This window comes from Drosophila hydei, unplaced genomic scaffold (assembly GCF_003285905.1).
Source record: "Drosophila hydei strain 15085-1641.00,03,60 unplaced genomic scaffold, DhydRS2 tig00000237-arrow-arrow-pilon, whole genome shotgun sequence".
NCBI lineage: Eukaryota > Metazoa > Arthropoda > Insecta > Diptera > Drosophilidae > Drosophila > Drosophila hydei.
Window position 1 is genome coordinate 1,307,399 of NW_022045691.1, and position 12,710 is coordinate 1,320,108.

The window sequence follows — 12,710 nt, forward strand, 5'->3', positions numbered from 1 at the left end:
GTTTGCTAACAATATGGTAAGTTAATGCAACTCTGATTCATAGTTGGTAAAAAGGCAGCGCTTTTTCTTTATATTTTTTTCTGATTCAGTATTGTTTTTATTTAAAGTCAAATATGACTAAACATCAAACGTTATTTTAGCAGCCGGGGTGTACGTCCGAACGCCTCCAGAAGTTAATTTCAAATGAGCGAAAGCGCGGTTTACTACAGCGAATGTTAACTAACAGACTGTTAACTCAATTTGGTAATGTTAATGAAATGCAACCCTGATATCCAGTTTGCAGAGAGTTAGCAGCACGATTTACGCATTTCTCTGATTCGTGTTTATGTTTGTATTTATTGTGAGAAATGAGTATTAACTGGATTAAAATAACCGAGCGGTAAGGTTTTTAAGATTTGTTCATGTGAATTATCATCGAACTCATTACATTTGATATTCAGCGCACGCGAAGGCATCAAAATCATCAATGCCCTGCCCTACGATACGTTTACGACAGTTCTGCTCTACGTCCACCGACAGATGAGTCCTGGCAGCTCCGCTGCAGCTGCTTCCGCAGCTGCTACCGCAGGCGTTGCGAGTGCAGCCAATAGCTCGGGTAATGCCACAGGTAGCACGACTGTGGGCACCAGTGTCACAACCACCGAACGAACGGGCAGTAGCATGGAGACAAGTCACACAAGCAGCGAGCCCGAGTATACGCTGGAGGAGCTGGAACGTTTGGTGGGCGTGGCCCGTGCAGACTTCTTGCTGTTGATCAAGACATTCTCTTATATCTTGCGACGCATTTCGACGTTTATCATCAAGCCCAGCCACTTGCAGCGCGAGCTGCGCGACAAGCTCCAGCTGCAGGACGAGGCGAAAATCGATGCCATATTGCGGCTCTGGGTGAGGCAGACGACGCCCATGCTTAACAACTTGGCAAGCGAGCGGTATGAGTCGAATGTGATCGAAGATATGGCCTGGAAGCTGAATGTGGAGATTGCCTCTCATTGTCAACAGCGCGAGAAAACGGCGCTGGCTGTACTCCAGCTGAAGACGGTCGCCGGCGAAGATATTAACTTTGAGATGACGCAGCCGGAGCTGTTGCAGCTGTTCAATCAATTCGAGCACATCCAATCAGAATTGGATGCCACTCTGGCCAATATGAAGGGCAATGAGGGGAGCACTGAGTGAGCTGAATTTTACTCAAATTTACGCATTATTTCCTAATTATTAGAGCAGGCTGTTTATAAGACTTATGTATATATTAAATTGTTAACTTTGTTTTTTTACGTGATTTAAAATAATGCTACTTTAGAAGCGAGCTACAATAAAATTGAGTTTAAATAACGCAAATAACTTAGACGATAATAGAAACATTGACAACAGTTGCTCGCCTTACTTTAAACGGACTGCGCACTTAAAGCCGATGTCAAATAAAATAAGTGTTTGATAACGTTCAATTTTCGATATATCGATAACACACTGCGCGCCAATAGGAGCCATTGGCATTTGAAATGAAATTACAATTTGTTTTGTTTTTCTTGCTTTTTAATATGCATTTCATTTTTTTGTTTTGCTTGTTTCATAATTCTACTGATAAACATTACAAATTATTACACTGATATAGATGTACCTTTTTTATATATATGTATATATTGTATATGCATATGTATTTTCGTTTATGTATATATATATATATATGTATATATATATATGTGTATATCAAGTCGAAACTCTTGCAGACTTGTTAGTTATTCATTCATGCATATGTATTTAGTTTATACTCGTAAGTAAGTAGGTTTGTGTGTGTGTGTGTGTGTATTAGTGTGAATTGCACATTTCTGGCCTGTGGGTCAATGGGGGATCGTTGTTTTCATCTATATATTTTTTCACATATATATTTATATATAAGGTCTTGCTGTTAGCTAGACTAAAAGCAAAACGTTTCTATTGCACATTATCAACTAATTTCAACTAAGCTGGAACCAATTGTGTGTTGGCAACTGAAATTAGACTACATTCATTATATATTGACTCTTGCTATTGCTAAATTGTTATTGTTACTGTTAGTTTTTAGTTACTCTTTTCTTTTTGCTACTCTCGTGTGTGTGTGTGTGTGTGTGTGTGTGTGTGTATTTTGGCACCGGCTAAATGCTTATGTTAATTCGCTTACTGTTAAGCTACAGAGTCTACTTTAACATTCTCTTCTTTTACACTATTTTATGCATACGTACAAAAACCATAAACAAAATTCGTTTGTTTTTGTTGTGTAAATGATTATCGCCTGGCAGTAATGCGTTGGTCATTTGTATTTGTGCTTGAGTTGTTCTTTTTGCTGTTGTTGTTGTTGCTCGGTGTACGGTTACTATTATGTGTCATTTCATGTTTCCCTTAGGCTAACAGCGCCTTGTGCATTAACAGTACTGCACGCTGTTAACTTGAATAACGTATGTTAAATGAAAAACTAGCTTGAAAATCAAAATAAACACAAAAAATGATAAGTTTCTTTTGGTTTTGTTTTGTTTTAAATAAAATTCTATATAATTAAACAATATTAAAGTAGCACATACACATACATCAAAAATTACACACATATACAAAGGTATTGTTTATATATATATATAGTATATAGTTTAGAGATTAAAAAAAATAATAGAAATATATTAAAAATTAGATTGATACAAATTGTTCGTTTAAAACTATGTAACTGAATTATTGCAATTTTTACATTACACATTTTACGCATATGTACACAAGTATGTGTATATATAGATATCGTATATCGTATATCGAATATCGTATATATATATGTATGTATATATATATGGTATAGTATATGTATATATATAAAAAAAACCATTTAGCGCTCGATCTGTTCTTCTGCTTCCTCAACTAACATTTAGTGTACAAAAAATTGGAAGTTACATATATATATATATAGATGATATATATGTATAGGTATACAAAAAATTGTGGCTAGCGATAAAAATATGTGTTTTGTTTTCGTTTTACTTTGCTTCTTTGACAATTAGTTTTATAATAATAATAATAATAATATCTCGGTAGTTTCCATTAGCAGCGTTTACAGAGTACAAGACGAGACAGGATTGGATTGATAGATATCTATATATATGGTGTATATATATATATATATAAATCTATATAGAGGGTATATAGTAGTCTGTATTGTAAAACGACTTGCGACGCCCTCACGACATGTTCATACGTATATATATGTATATATATCTGCGAGTGCGAAATCGTCTTACAAAACAGATTTTTCTTTGTAATTTTGTATATATTTTTTTCATATTTCTCATTTATATGGAAAAAGTGTTCCAATCCAGACTGGTTGTACTATATACGATACACAGACACACATATGTGCATGCCCAGATCCATATATCTATGTATATATGTGTGTATATAGGCTATATCGATAGCATAATATCAAGCGTTACTTATCGAGTTGATCTTAAGTCAAAATTTAATTATTTAGTTTGCCACGTGGATTCAGCGCATTGCTTCTACGTCTCGGTTGAAGGTGGGGCCAAAGGGGTGGGCGGTGGCTTCTTGCAGCTGCGGGCGTGGCCGTTTGTCAATCATTCGTTCAGCTGGCGGCTTACATGCCCGATTCCGCAATGCCCTCGTCATCTGCAAGCATTATCTAATATTAGCTTTTGTTAACAAAGAATCATTTCCATTTAAAGCAAAAACAAATAAGACAATCAAGATATGGGTGGGGGGAGGTGGAGGGGGGCGTGTGGGAGGGGGTCAACTTCGTCAGGCCGAAGTTCAAATGTCCTTGCAGACAGAGCGATATATACGATAATATATAGATCTAAGCACACGTTGACTTAAGGCAATGTGGTTTAACTGACTGCACAATGCTCGCTCTTAATCTAGATATATATTTCGCCTCTATGGGCGGCACATAAAGCACGTGCTGCGCAACATTGATTCCAGATCTTGGCTACAAAGCTTGCTATATGTCGACGAGCCTGCGGGGCGTGGCATAGAGTGAAGTGGGCCAAAAGCTGATTTCAATCAATTCTCTGTCCATCCGTCTGTCCGTCTTTCTGCATGTCCTTCCGTCTGTACGTCTGCTCGTCCATCCATCTATCCATTTGCCTGTCCATCCATCAGTTCGTCCGTTCGTCTGCTCGTACATCCGTCTGTCCCTAAATTCGTCCGTCCGTCCGTTTGCCCATACGTCTGTTCGTCCGTCTGTCCTTCCATCTGTCCGTTTATCTATCTGTCCGTCTATCCGTCCATCCGTCTATCCGTCTGATTGTCCATCCATCCGTTAGTACGCCCGCCCATCTGTCCGTCCGTCCATCCTTCCCTCCGTTCGTCCCTCCGTCCTTTGTGTCGTGGCAAATCGGGTTCTACTTAAACTCAACTAGGGAATGCGCCCAGCACTTGCTCGTCTAGACAAAGCCCTGACATATGGCATTTAGCTTCTATATCTGACTTGTCAGTTTGCCACGCCCACAGCAGGCGTGCTTAAGTGATATTTGATCAAAGCTTAACACTTTATGAGCTGAGGGTAGTCTTTAATACGGACAGACAACTGCAGAGTGTCTGCTAGGATTGACTGGTTTATCCTAGACTAATACATATATTTATATATATAGCTTGCTGCAAGGGTATTACAACTAATCAATAAAGCAAGGTAACATGCAACAACAACAACAACAACAACAACAACAAATGTGAAACATGCAGCAGAAAGAGTTAGCTTCAAGTGTGTTAAGCATGCGAGAGCGAGAGAGTTGGGTGAGTGAGTGAGAGGGAAGTTAGCTAGGGACAGAAAGAGAGAGCTAGATAGTGGTAGAGAGAGAGAGAGTGAGAGAGAGAGAGCGTATTACAAACCCATAAATGGATTGGCATAGATAATGCCGCCATTGCCATTGCCAACGGTTGAGCCCGGCTCCAAAGCGCATTTGCCAAGAGCAGCAGCAGCTGTCGCTGTTATGCCGGCCATGCCAAGCCCAACGCCCACAGCAACCCCGCCCAACCCAACAGCACCACCAGCACCACCACCACCACCACCACCAGCAGCAGCAGCAGCAGCAGCATTTCCAGCACTGTGACCCTTGGCCTTTATCAAGTGATCCGTGTCGCCGATGAGCGTGGCCAGATCGTCGTCATCGCCGTGGCGTGTGTTGCAGCTGCTGCCCAGGAGCTGGTCATAGCAGCTGACATCGGTGCTAATCACATCCACCTCGATGTCGTCGTCATCCTTCTCCAAGCTGTTCCGATTGCTGCCACCGAGCGAGCTGTGCAGGGCATGGGAATCCTCATAGCTGCCGCCGCCGCTGTCATCGTTGGCATTGTTCGACTTGGCATCGATGTGCGTCTCGAACTCGTCGTGCATGTAGAGCACATCTTCCACATCCTCCACAACTAGCCCATCTTCCTCCTCCTCCTCCACATCCTCCTCCTCCTCCTCCTCCTCGTCGTCGTCCTCGTCTAACTGCTGCTGCTGCTGCTCTATTGCCTGCTGGCCCTGCTGCTGCTCCAGCGCGTCCTCATCCTCATCCTCTTCCAGCTGCAGCTCGAGCTCCTCGCCCAGCTCCAGCGAACGTCTGCTATAGACTTCCTGCTCAGCAGTTGGAGTTGATGCTGGAGCAGCCACTGGCTGCTGCTCCTCGGCATAGCTAAGTCGGCCGCTGGCCGTGATCAGCTCATGGCTGAGACTGTTCTTGATGTCGCTGGAGCTGGCACTGAATGTGATCAATTGGGATTTGCGCCGATGCTGGAGCGTATTGTAGCCGTTCGCTGGCAGCGAATTGGTCATTATTGGCGCTGCCACTGGCTGCGTTTGCAGCCCATCCTTGGAGTCGATGTCCACGCGGCTGCCCTCCTTGCAGATCATCGAGCTGGGCTTGTTGTCAACCAGCACGATAACCACCGAGTTGTTGTTATCGCTCTGATTGACAACCGCCGAATGTCATCTGTCCGGCGCATCGACACCGAACGAGCTCATCGAATTTGAGCCGATGCCCATGCCCATGCCCATGCCCATGCCCATGCCCATGCCCAAGCCCAAGCCCAGACCCAAGCCCAAGCCCAATCCGTTGCTGGCGTTGCCGAAGCTGCTCGTCAGCGGCTGCTGTTCGTCGTGATGAATTGCCGCGTTCTCGTCATCGATAGCCTCCAGTTGATGGTGCAGTTGCTCCTCGATGGTCGCCAATATGGCGCCATGCTCCTCCAGTTGACCATCTCCGCCTACTTACACGCACACACCGACAGCAATGCGTACATTGTGAGCGTGTGTGTGTGCGTATCGATGTGTGTGTGTGTGTGTGTGCGTGTGTGTTAGAAGAAATTTGCATTTTTGTTAGTCATGTCGCCGATCCCAGCACCAAAATGTGTATAAAATGAGCTCTGCTCACGTGTGGAGTGTGCACGACTAGAATATACCCTGTAGACAGTTACCAGCTGCCAGTTGGCAGTTTTTAGCATCTCTATAGATCTGTTTATCTATCGAACGGCCTCTCAGCAGTCTATGCTGTCAATCGATATTTATCGATTTATCTAAAATTCATATAGCTGTTCATATTTCATAAGTTTGTACGACGAAAGCGTAAATATCTCATATAAAACTACTAACTACTAAAACGATGAAAGACATCGATATTTATCGATTCACTAAAAAACACTTATTATCGATATGCATTAAAAAAGTCAAACAAAAATGTTAAAGCTTAAATGTAAAACTAATATAGTCGTGGAGACGTCTCTTCTATACATCAATAAATTAATCGATATTAATCGATCTGGCCTATTTAAAAGCAATTTACGCTACTTTAGTGTAAATACTATTTTAATAGGTTAAGAAACGAATGTCTATGCTGGTAAAACCTTGGAGCTAGGCCATAACAATCAAGGTTTTAAATCGATACTTATCGATAACACAAGATAGCACTTATTGCCCATATTGGAAGGGCGGCTTGGTCATCAGAGGCTCATATGAAAAGCTCTCTTACGGACATGTTGTCTATGTCTATCTAAGTTTTCACTAAAATCGATAACTATCGATCGGTCAGTATTCATTTTACTAGGCATAGCTCGGATATACTAAATGCCAGAGCTGAGTAGGAGCTCGTTTATTCTATTTGCTTCTGTAATATATTTATACAGGGTATCTGCAAGTCGTGCACTTCGCGTTATAGCACACATTTGCTCGCACTTGTGAGCAGAGAATCTCCAATAAACAAACCAAGCACAAATCCTGTGCAGCATTTGTGGGTTAGTGTTAAAAGAAACGAGGCGTTCGCAACGAGCGGCCCAGCACCAGGCAACAATGGGTCCTACGTGTAGCGCCGCACCTACCTTCGAAGCCCTCGTTGTCGTCCATGACACGGGCCGGTCCGACAATATTCTCCTTGCCCTCGAGCACCGCCAGCAGGCACTGATGTATGCAGATGTACTGCTGCTCCGTTTGCACCATCCAGACGCGCTCTGCACAATGGATGGGAGAGGGATTAGCCGAGAGCTCTGGGGGAGCGGGGGAGTGGGCGAGTGGTCTTACCCTTGCGCATGGCATAGACTATGCCAAAGATGTCCACATAGTCGGACGTATTGATCTGCTGCAATATGCGATCCAATGTGATGAAGGTGCCGGATCTGCCAACGCCAGCGCTGCAGTGCACCAAAATGGGACGTTGCTCGGCGCCGATGCGATCTCGGAACGCGCGGACGAAACGAACGAGCGTCTGGGGGGGATTGGGTACACCAAAATCGGGCCATGTGATGAAGTGGAAGTGCCGCAAGATGCGCTGTTCACTGCCCTGTTAGTGACAAAGAGAGAGACAATGAGAATCAGAGAGAGAGGCAGAATTATGACAGGCAGAAATGAAGAGAGTGGGGATGGAAGGATACTGAGCATATTAAGAAGGAGAGGAGACAAGGCTGGAGCTGAGGCTACTTACGCGACACAGCATAAACTCGGTCATCACCCAGTCGGCGTAGTGGCTATCGTTGAGTATTTGCACCTTGATGTCGCCATAGAAGACGGGCACCGTGTCGTTGGGCCAGTACTGGTCGCACTTCTCGCGGCCCTTCTCGAAGCAGCGGGTGAGCATGACAATCGCCCGGGAGTTGCTCTCCCAGCACATGCGCCAGAAATCGTCGCGTGTGGAGTGCAACGGGCCCTGGGTGACAATGAATTCACGCGGTGAATTGTGGCCGGGCACATAGTTGGCATTGATGTAGTCGGAGCCCTCGTCGTCGTCGACGGGCTGCAGCTTGAAGCGCGAGTGATCGTAGGGTAGAATATTGGTGAAGCGGTTCTTTGGCCGATTGCAGGGCAGATCGGCAAACGTGCAGGGCTGATCCCGGCCGACATGCTTCAGCTCCTCGAACTCCTCGCTGAAACGGAAGTCCGAATCGGCAGACATCAGGCGATAATGCTCCGCAAAGTTCTTTATCAGTATGGGCCGATTCTGTTCGATGACGCTGTCCGGCAGGGACATATTGTCATTGGCGCGCGAGTCCTTCGTGGTCTTGCGGCAATTGTTGCGACGTCTCTTGTAGAACAACACCGTAAACAGCAGCACCACGATTATCGTCAGCGGCACGGTGATGGCCACAATCACCGTCGAGTTGCCTTGATCTGCAAAGGGCAGGACAGCGGGAGAGAATGAAAGAAAGTGATTGATTATAGCTTATGGCATTAGAAGTGCTTCATCCTGGCTGACTGCTTACCCGGTGAGCTCAGCAGCTCTATAAACATGATTATAGAACGTGCCAGAGGCAAGACATAGATTAGAATCGGATTAAATATAATATGCAGTTGGATTAGTTAGTTATTGTAAATGAATCACTCCATCGATAAGTCAGTCAATCACTGACTGAATGAGGCAGTCAATCAGCCAATTAGTCAGTGAGTTTGTGAGTCAATCACTCACTGAGTGAGTCAATCAATCACCCAATCAGTCAGTGAGTTTGTGCTTCAGTCAGTTCGTCAATCACTGACTGAATGACTCAATCAATCAGCCAATCAGTCAGTGAGTTTGTGAGTCAATCACTCACTGAGTGAGTCAATTAATCAGCCAATCAGTCAGTGACTTTGTGAGTCAATCAGTCAGTCAATCACTGACTGAATGAGTCTATCAATCACCCAATCAGTCAGTGAGTTTGTGCTTCAGTCAGTTTGTCAATCACTGACTGAATGACTCAATCAATCAGCCAATCAGTCAGTGAGTTTGTGAGTCAATCATTCACTGAATGAGTCAATCAATCAGCCAATTAGTCAGTGAGTTTGTGAGTCTGTCAGTCAGTCAATCACTGACTGAATGAGTCTATCAATCACCCAATCAGTCAGTGAGTTTGTGCTTCAGTCAGTTTGTCAATCACTGACTGAATGACTCAATCAATCAGCCAATCAGTCAGTGAGTTTGTGAGTCAATCACTCACTGAGTGAGTTAATCAATCAGCCAATTAGTCAGTGAGTTTGTGAGTCTGTCAGTCAGTCAATCACTGACTGAATGACTCAATCAATCAGTGAGTTTGTGAGTCAATCACTCACTGAATGAGTCAGTCAATAAGCCAATCAGTCTATCACTGACTGAATGAGTCAATCAATCACCCAATCAGTCAGTGAGTTTGTGCTTCAGTCAGTCAATCAATGGCTGAATGAGTCAATCTATCTGTTAGTCAGTTAGTCCGCCAATCAATCACTTAATTAGTCAATCGTTTACTACATCAATCAACCAATCAATCAGTCGTCAATTCGTCCGCCAATCAATCACTTAATTGGTCAATCACTATATCAATCGGTCAATCTGTCAACCCAACATTCAATCACTCAATCACTCAATCAGACAATCAGTGAATCAGTTTACTAGACAACCATTCAATCAGTCAGTCATTCAATTCATCAGTCAGTCATTCACTATATAAATCAATCAATCAGTTGTCAATTCGTCCGCCAATCAATCACTTAATTGGTCAATCACTATATCAATCAGTCAATCTGTCAACCCAACATTCAATCACTCAATCAGTCAATCAGTGAATCAGTTTACTAGTCAACCATTCAATCAGTCAGTCAATCCATCAGTCAATCAAATCATCTACAATGAACGATCTATGAATCACAGAACTAGTTCAGTGAAACGAACTACTGGAAGAGAACTCCACATACGTAATACATCCGGACGTCCGGTCCGACTCACCTGTTTGTATGGGAAAACTGTAAGCGGTATCCGTGAATTTGTCGGGGCCGGTGAAGGCGCGCACCTTCACCCGATAGGTGGTGCCCGACTTGAGGGGTCCGTTGCAATAGCCAATTTTGTGATTGTCACAGTTCTCGGTGCCGATGGTGAAGTCCTCGACGGAGCGATTCTCGAACGGGTAGTAGGGATCGATGGCCTGGTAGGGCAACCAGACGTTATATGACTGCACATCCAGCCAGCTGGGCATCTCCAGGCCGGACGCATTCTTTGCATCATCCTCGGCCACGATGATCGTGTACATGCGCACCTGACCATTCTGATCGGAGAAGTAGTTCTTTCGGAATCGTATTTGTATGGTCGATGAGCTGCGATACACCTCGGTGGGCACCACCTGGGTGGCGGGACGGGGAGGCGCTAGAATCGGCATCGTTTGCTTATACTCCCGTTCCGGGCCGTAGCCAATGGCGGTCTTTGCCTGAATCTTGAACACATAAGTCTCGCCGGGCTTGAGGTTACGGATAATGCCAAAGGATTCCTCCGAGTCAAAGTCCTGCATGCCCGCATCCGTCAGATTGTTGATGTTCGTGTACGCAATCGAGAATTGCCGGATGATGCCGTTCGCCTCGCTCGACGGCAGCGACCACTCGAAGTTAATCTCACTCGGCTGCACGTCCATCGGATGGAAGCGCTCGACGCGCCCTGGCACAGCCTCGTTGGTCGTAAAGCTGGCAGAGAGCGGCGCGCTGCTGCGCAGCACTGAGGACTCCGTGCCGGAGCGTACGACCACGGTGAATGTGTAATTGCGATGCGGACGCAGCTCGCTAATTGTGATCTCATTGCGCGTGGTCATGTTCTGCGCCAGCAAATTATCGGCTGTGAGGTAGGCGATGTCAAAGTCGTTGTACTCGCCCTTGGGTAGATCCCAGCGCAGCGATATTTCCGTATCCGTAATATTTGTGGCATGCAGCTGTGTTATGGGCTCCGGATAGAGGCGATCCTGTCGCTGTATCGGCAAACTGGCAACGCCTCCGCTCACCGTCCAAACGGTAATGTTGTAGAGTCGACCCGGTATGAGACCCGTAAAGGTAACCTTGCGATCCGTATCGTTGGCCAGCTTCTCCTTCTCCTTGATCTCCGCATCGCCCAGCGAGAAGCGATAGATATCGAACTTGGATGAGGATTGCGGCGTCGGTGTATAGCTCAACGTTATCGTATCTCGTTCATCCTCCTTCTCCCCATTGGCCACTACCACATCGGATTGTATGAGAGGCATGGTGCGTGGATACAGACTCGTTGTACCCGACAGTATGCCATACGAGGTGGTCTGTATATCGAATTTGTATTGGACACCCGGCATTAGTTCGCCAATCAGCACTCGCACTGTCGACAAATCATCAGCTGCAGGCAGGGAGAAAGACGGAGATGCTGATTAGTGGCATACGACTATTTCCTTTATCGTTTCACAAACTTTCTTTACTGATCATCTTTGACTTAGAACTAATTTTCAAATCTATTTTCCTGCATAAGAACTGATCTAGCCCAGTTCAAGTCTTTCTTAACCTCTTCTACTTAGGAAGTCTTCATTTACCCTTCACCCTTCTGCCCCCACTTACCCGATTTGTTCTCGGAGACATTTTTGGTCTGCACACGAGTTGGATTATCGCTGGGCCACCATTTAAGTATGTACGATTCCACCCGACCCTCCGGCTTGGGCCACTCCAGCGTAATGTTTCTCGAATCAACGAGCTGTATAATATTGGAGACGGGATTCGGTGGCACAGTTGTGTTCACCTCCTGCGGGTTGGGACTCTCGACACCGAAGCTAACCGTGTTCACCTGGATGGTGTACTTCTCGCCCTTGGTCATGTCCGTGATGTCGGCCTCAGTGGAACGTACGCTAGGCAATCGCACCCACTGCTGCTCGCTATCCGTGCGATACCGTATGGAATACTCCGTGAATTCGCCGCTCTCTGGCGGCGACCAATGAACGAGCACCGAGTTGCTGCGCACCGTTTCGATGGTCATGTTGCGTGGCGGATTGGGAACTGATGTGGGAAATGAGGTTGCCCAGTAAATGGAACGAACTTTGAGGCATTTCAGAGATTGCACTACTTACAGACTGCCTGGAAGTAGGCGTGCGGCTCGCTGCGTAGCTCGTGACTGACAGCGAAGACCTTGAGCTCATAGCCAGCGCCGGGCTGTAGATTCTTGATGACCAAACGGGATTCCTTGGTGATGAGGGTGCTCACCTCGCTGGTGCCGTTGCGGGAGTACAGCACCTCGTATTGCTCCTGCTTCGAGTTGACATCGCTCTTCCAGCTGATGTTGAGCCCCATGCGTATGCTCTTCAGATCCTCGATGATGGGCGACGAAGGACGAGTGACCACAAAGATGCTCGTCTCATTCGATTCCATCTTCTTGGACACCGCCTGCACGGAGAGCGAATAGTTGCGTCCGGGCAAAAGACTCTCGAGGGTAAAGCGTGTGCGATCTGTGGTCAGGGTGCTCGTATCTCCATTAAATGTCTCCAGCTCATGGTAG

General features: G+C 45.6%; 3 protein-coding genes across 5 annotated transcripts in view; 1 reads left to right on the forward strand and 2 right to left on the reverse strand.

The window, feature by feature from the left end:
- The first annotated feature begins 150 nt into the window (after nucleotides 1-150).
- On the forward strand, nucleotides 151-1,329 carry LOC111605144. The gene is made up of 2 exons (XM_023323524.2): nucleotides 151-379; nucleotides 441-1,329. The coding sequence occupies exons 1-2, from the start codon at nucleotides 348-350 to the stop codon at nucleotides 1,171-1,173; spliced, it is 765 nt and encodes a 254-aa protein (XP_023179292.1). The 5' UTR covers nucleotides 151-347; the 3' UTR covers nucleotides 1,174-1,329.
- A 1,457-nt stretch (nucleotides 1,330-2,786) lies between these two features.
- Nucleotides 2,787-12,710, reverse strand: part of LOC111605158 (tyrosine-protein phosphatase 10D) — a 59,563-nt gene continuing 49,639 nt past the window's right edge. The window contains exons 5-11 of one of the 3 annotated variants that reach the window (XM_030223538.1): nucleotides 12,286-12,710; nucleotides 11,783-12,214; nucleotides 10,170-11,567; nucleotides 7,923-8,605; nucleotides 7,523-7,781; nucleotides 7,324-7,452; nucleotides 2,787-3,649 (exon numbers count right to left, since the gene is read on the reverse strand). In XM_030223538.1, coding sequence (XP_030079398.1) covers nucleotides 3,633-3,649; nucleotides 7,324-7,452; nucleotides 7,523-7,781; nucleotides 7,923-8,605; nucleotides 10,170-11,567; nucleotides 11,783-12,214; nucleotides 12,286-12,710 — 3,343 coding nt within the window. In that variant the 3' untranslated portion in view covers nucleotides 2,787-3,632. Of the gene's footprint in view, nucleotides 3,650-5,859; nucleotides 6,217-7,323; nucleotides 7,453-7,522; nucleotides 7,782-7,922; nucleotides 8,606-10,169; nucleotides 11,568-11,782; nucleotides 12,215-12,285 lie in introns of those variants that run through there. The other 2 variants (XM_030223537.1, XM_030223536.1) reach the window with 2 other exon arrangements.
- Nucleotides 4,850-5,863, reverse strand: LOC111605116 (tyrosine-protein phosphatase 10D-like). Its single transcript, XM_030223559.1, has 2 exons — nucleotides 5,585-5,863; nucleotides 4,850-5,446 (listed from the first exon to the last, which is right to left on the reverse strand). Exons 1-2 carry the CDS (start codon nucleotides 5,861-5,863, stop codon nucleotides 4,850-4,852), a joined length of 876 nt encoding a protein of 291 aa, XP_030079419.1.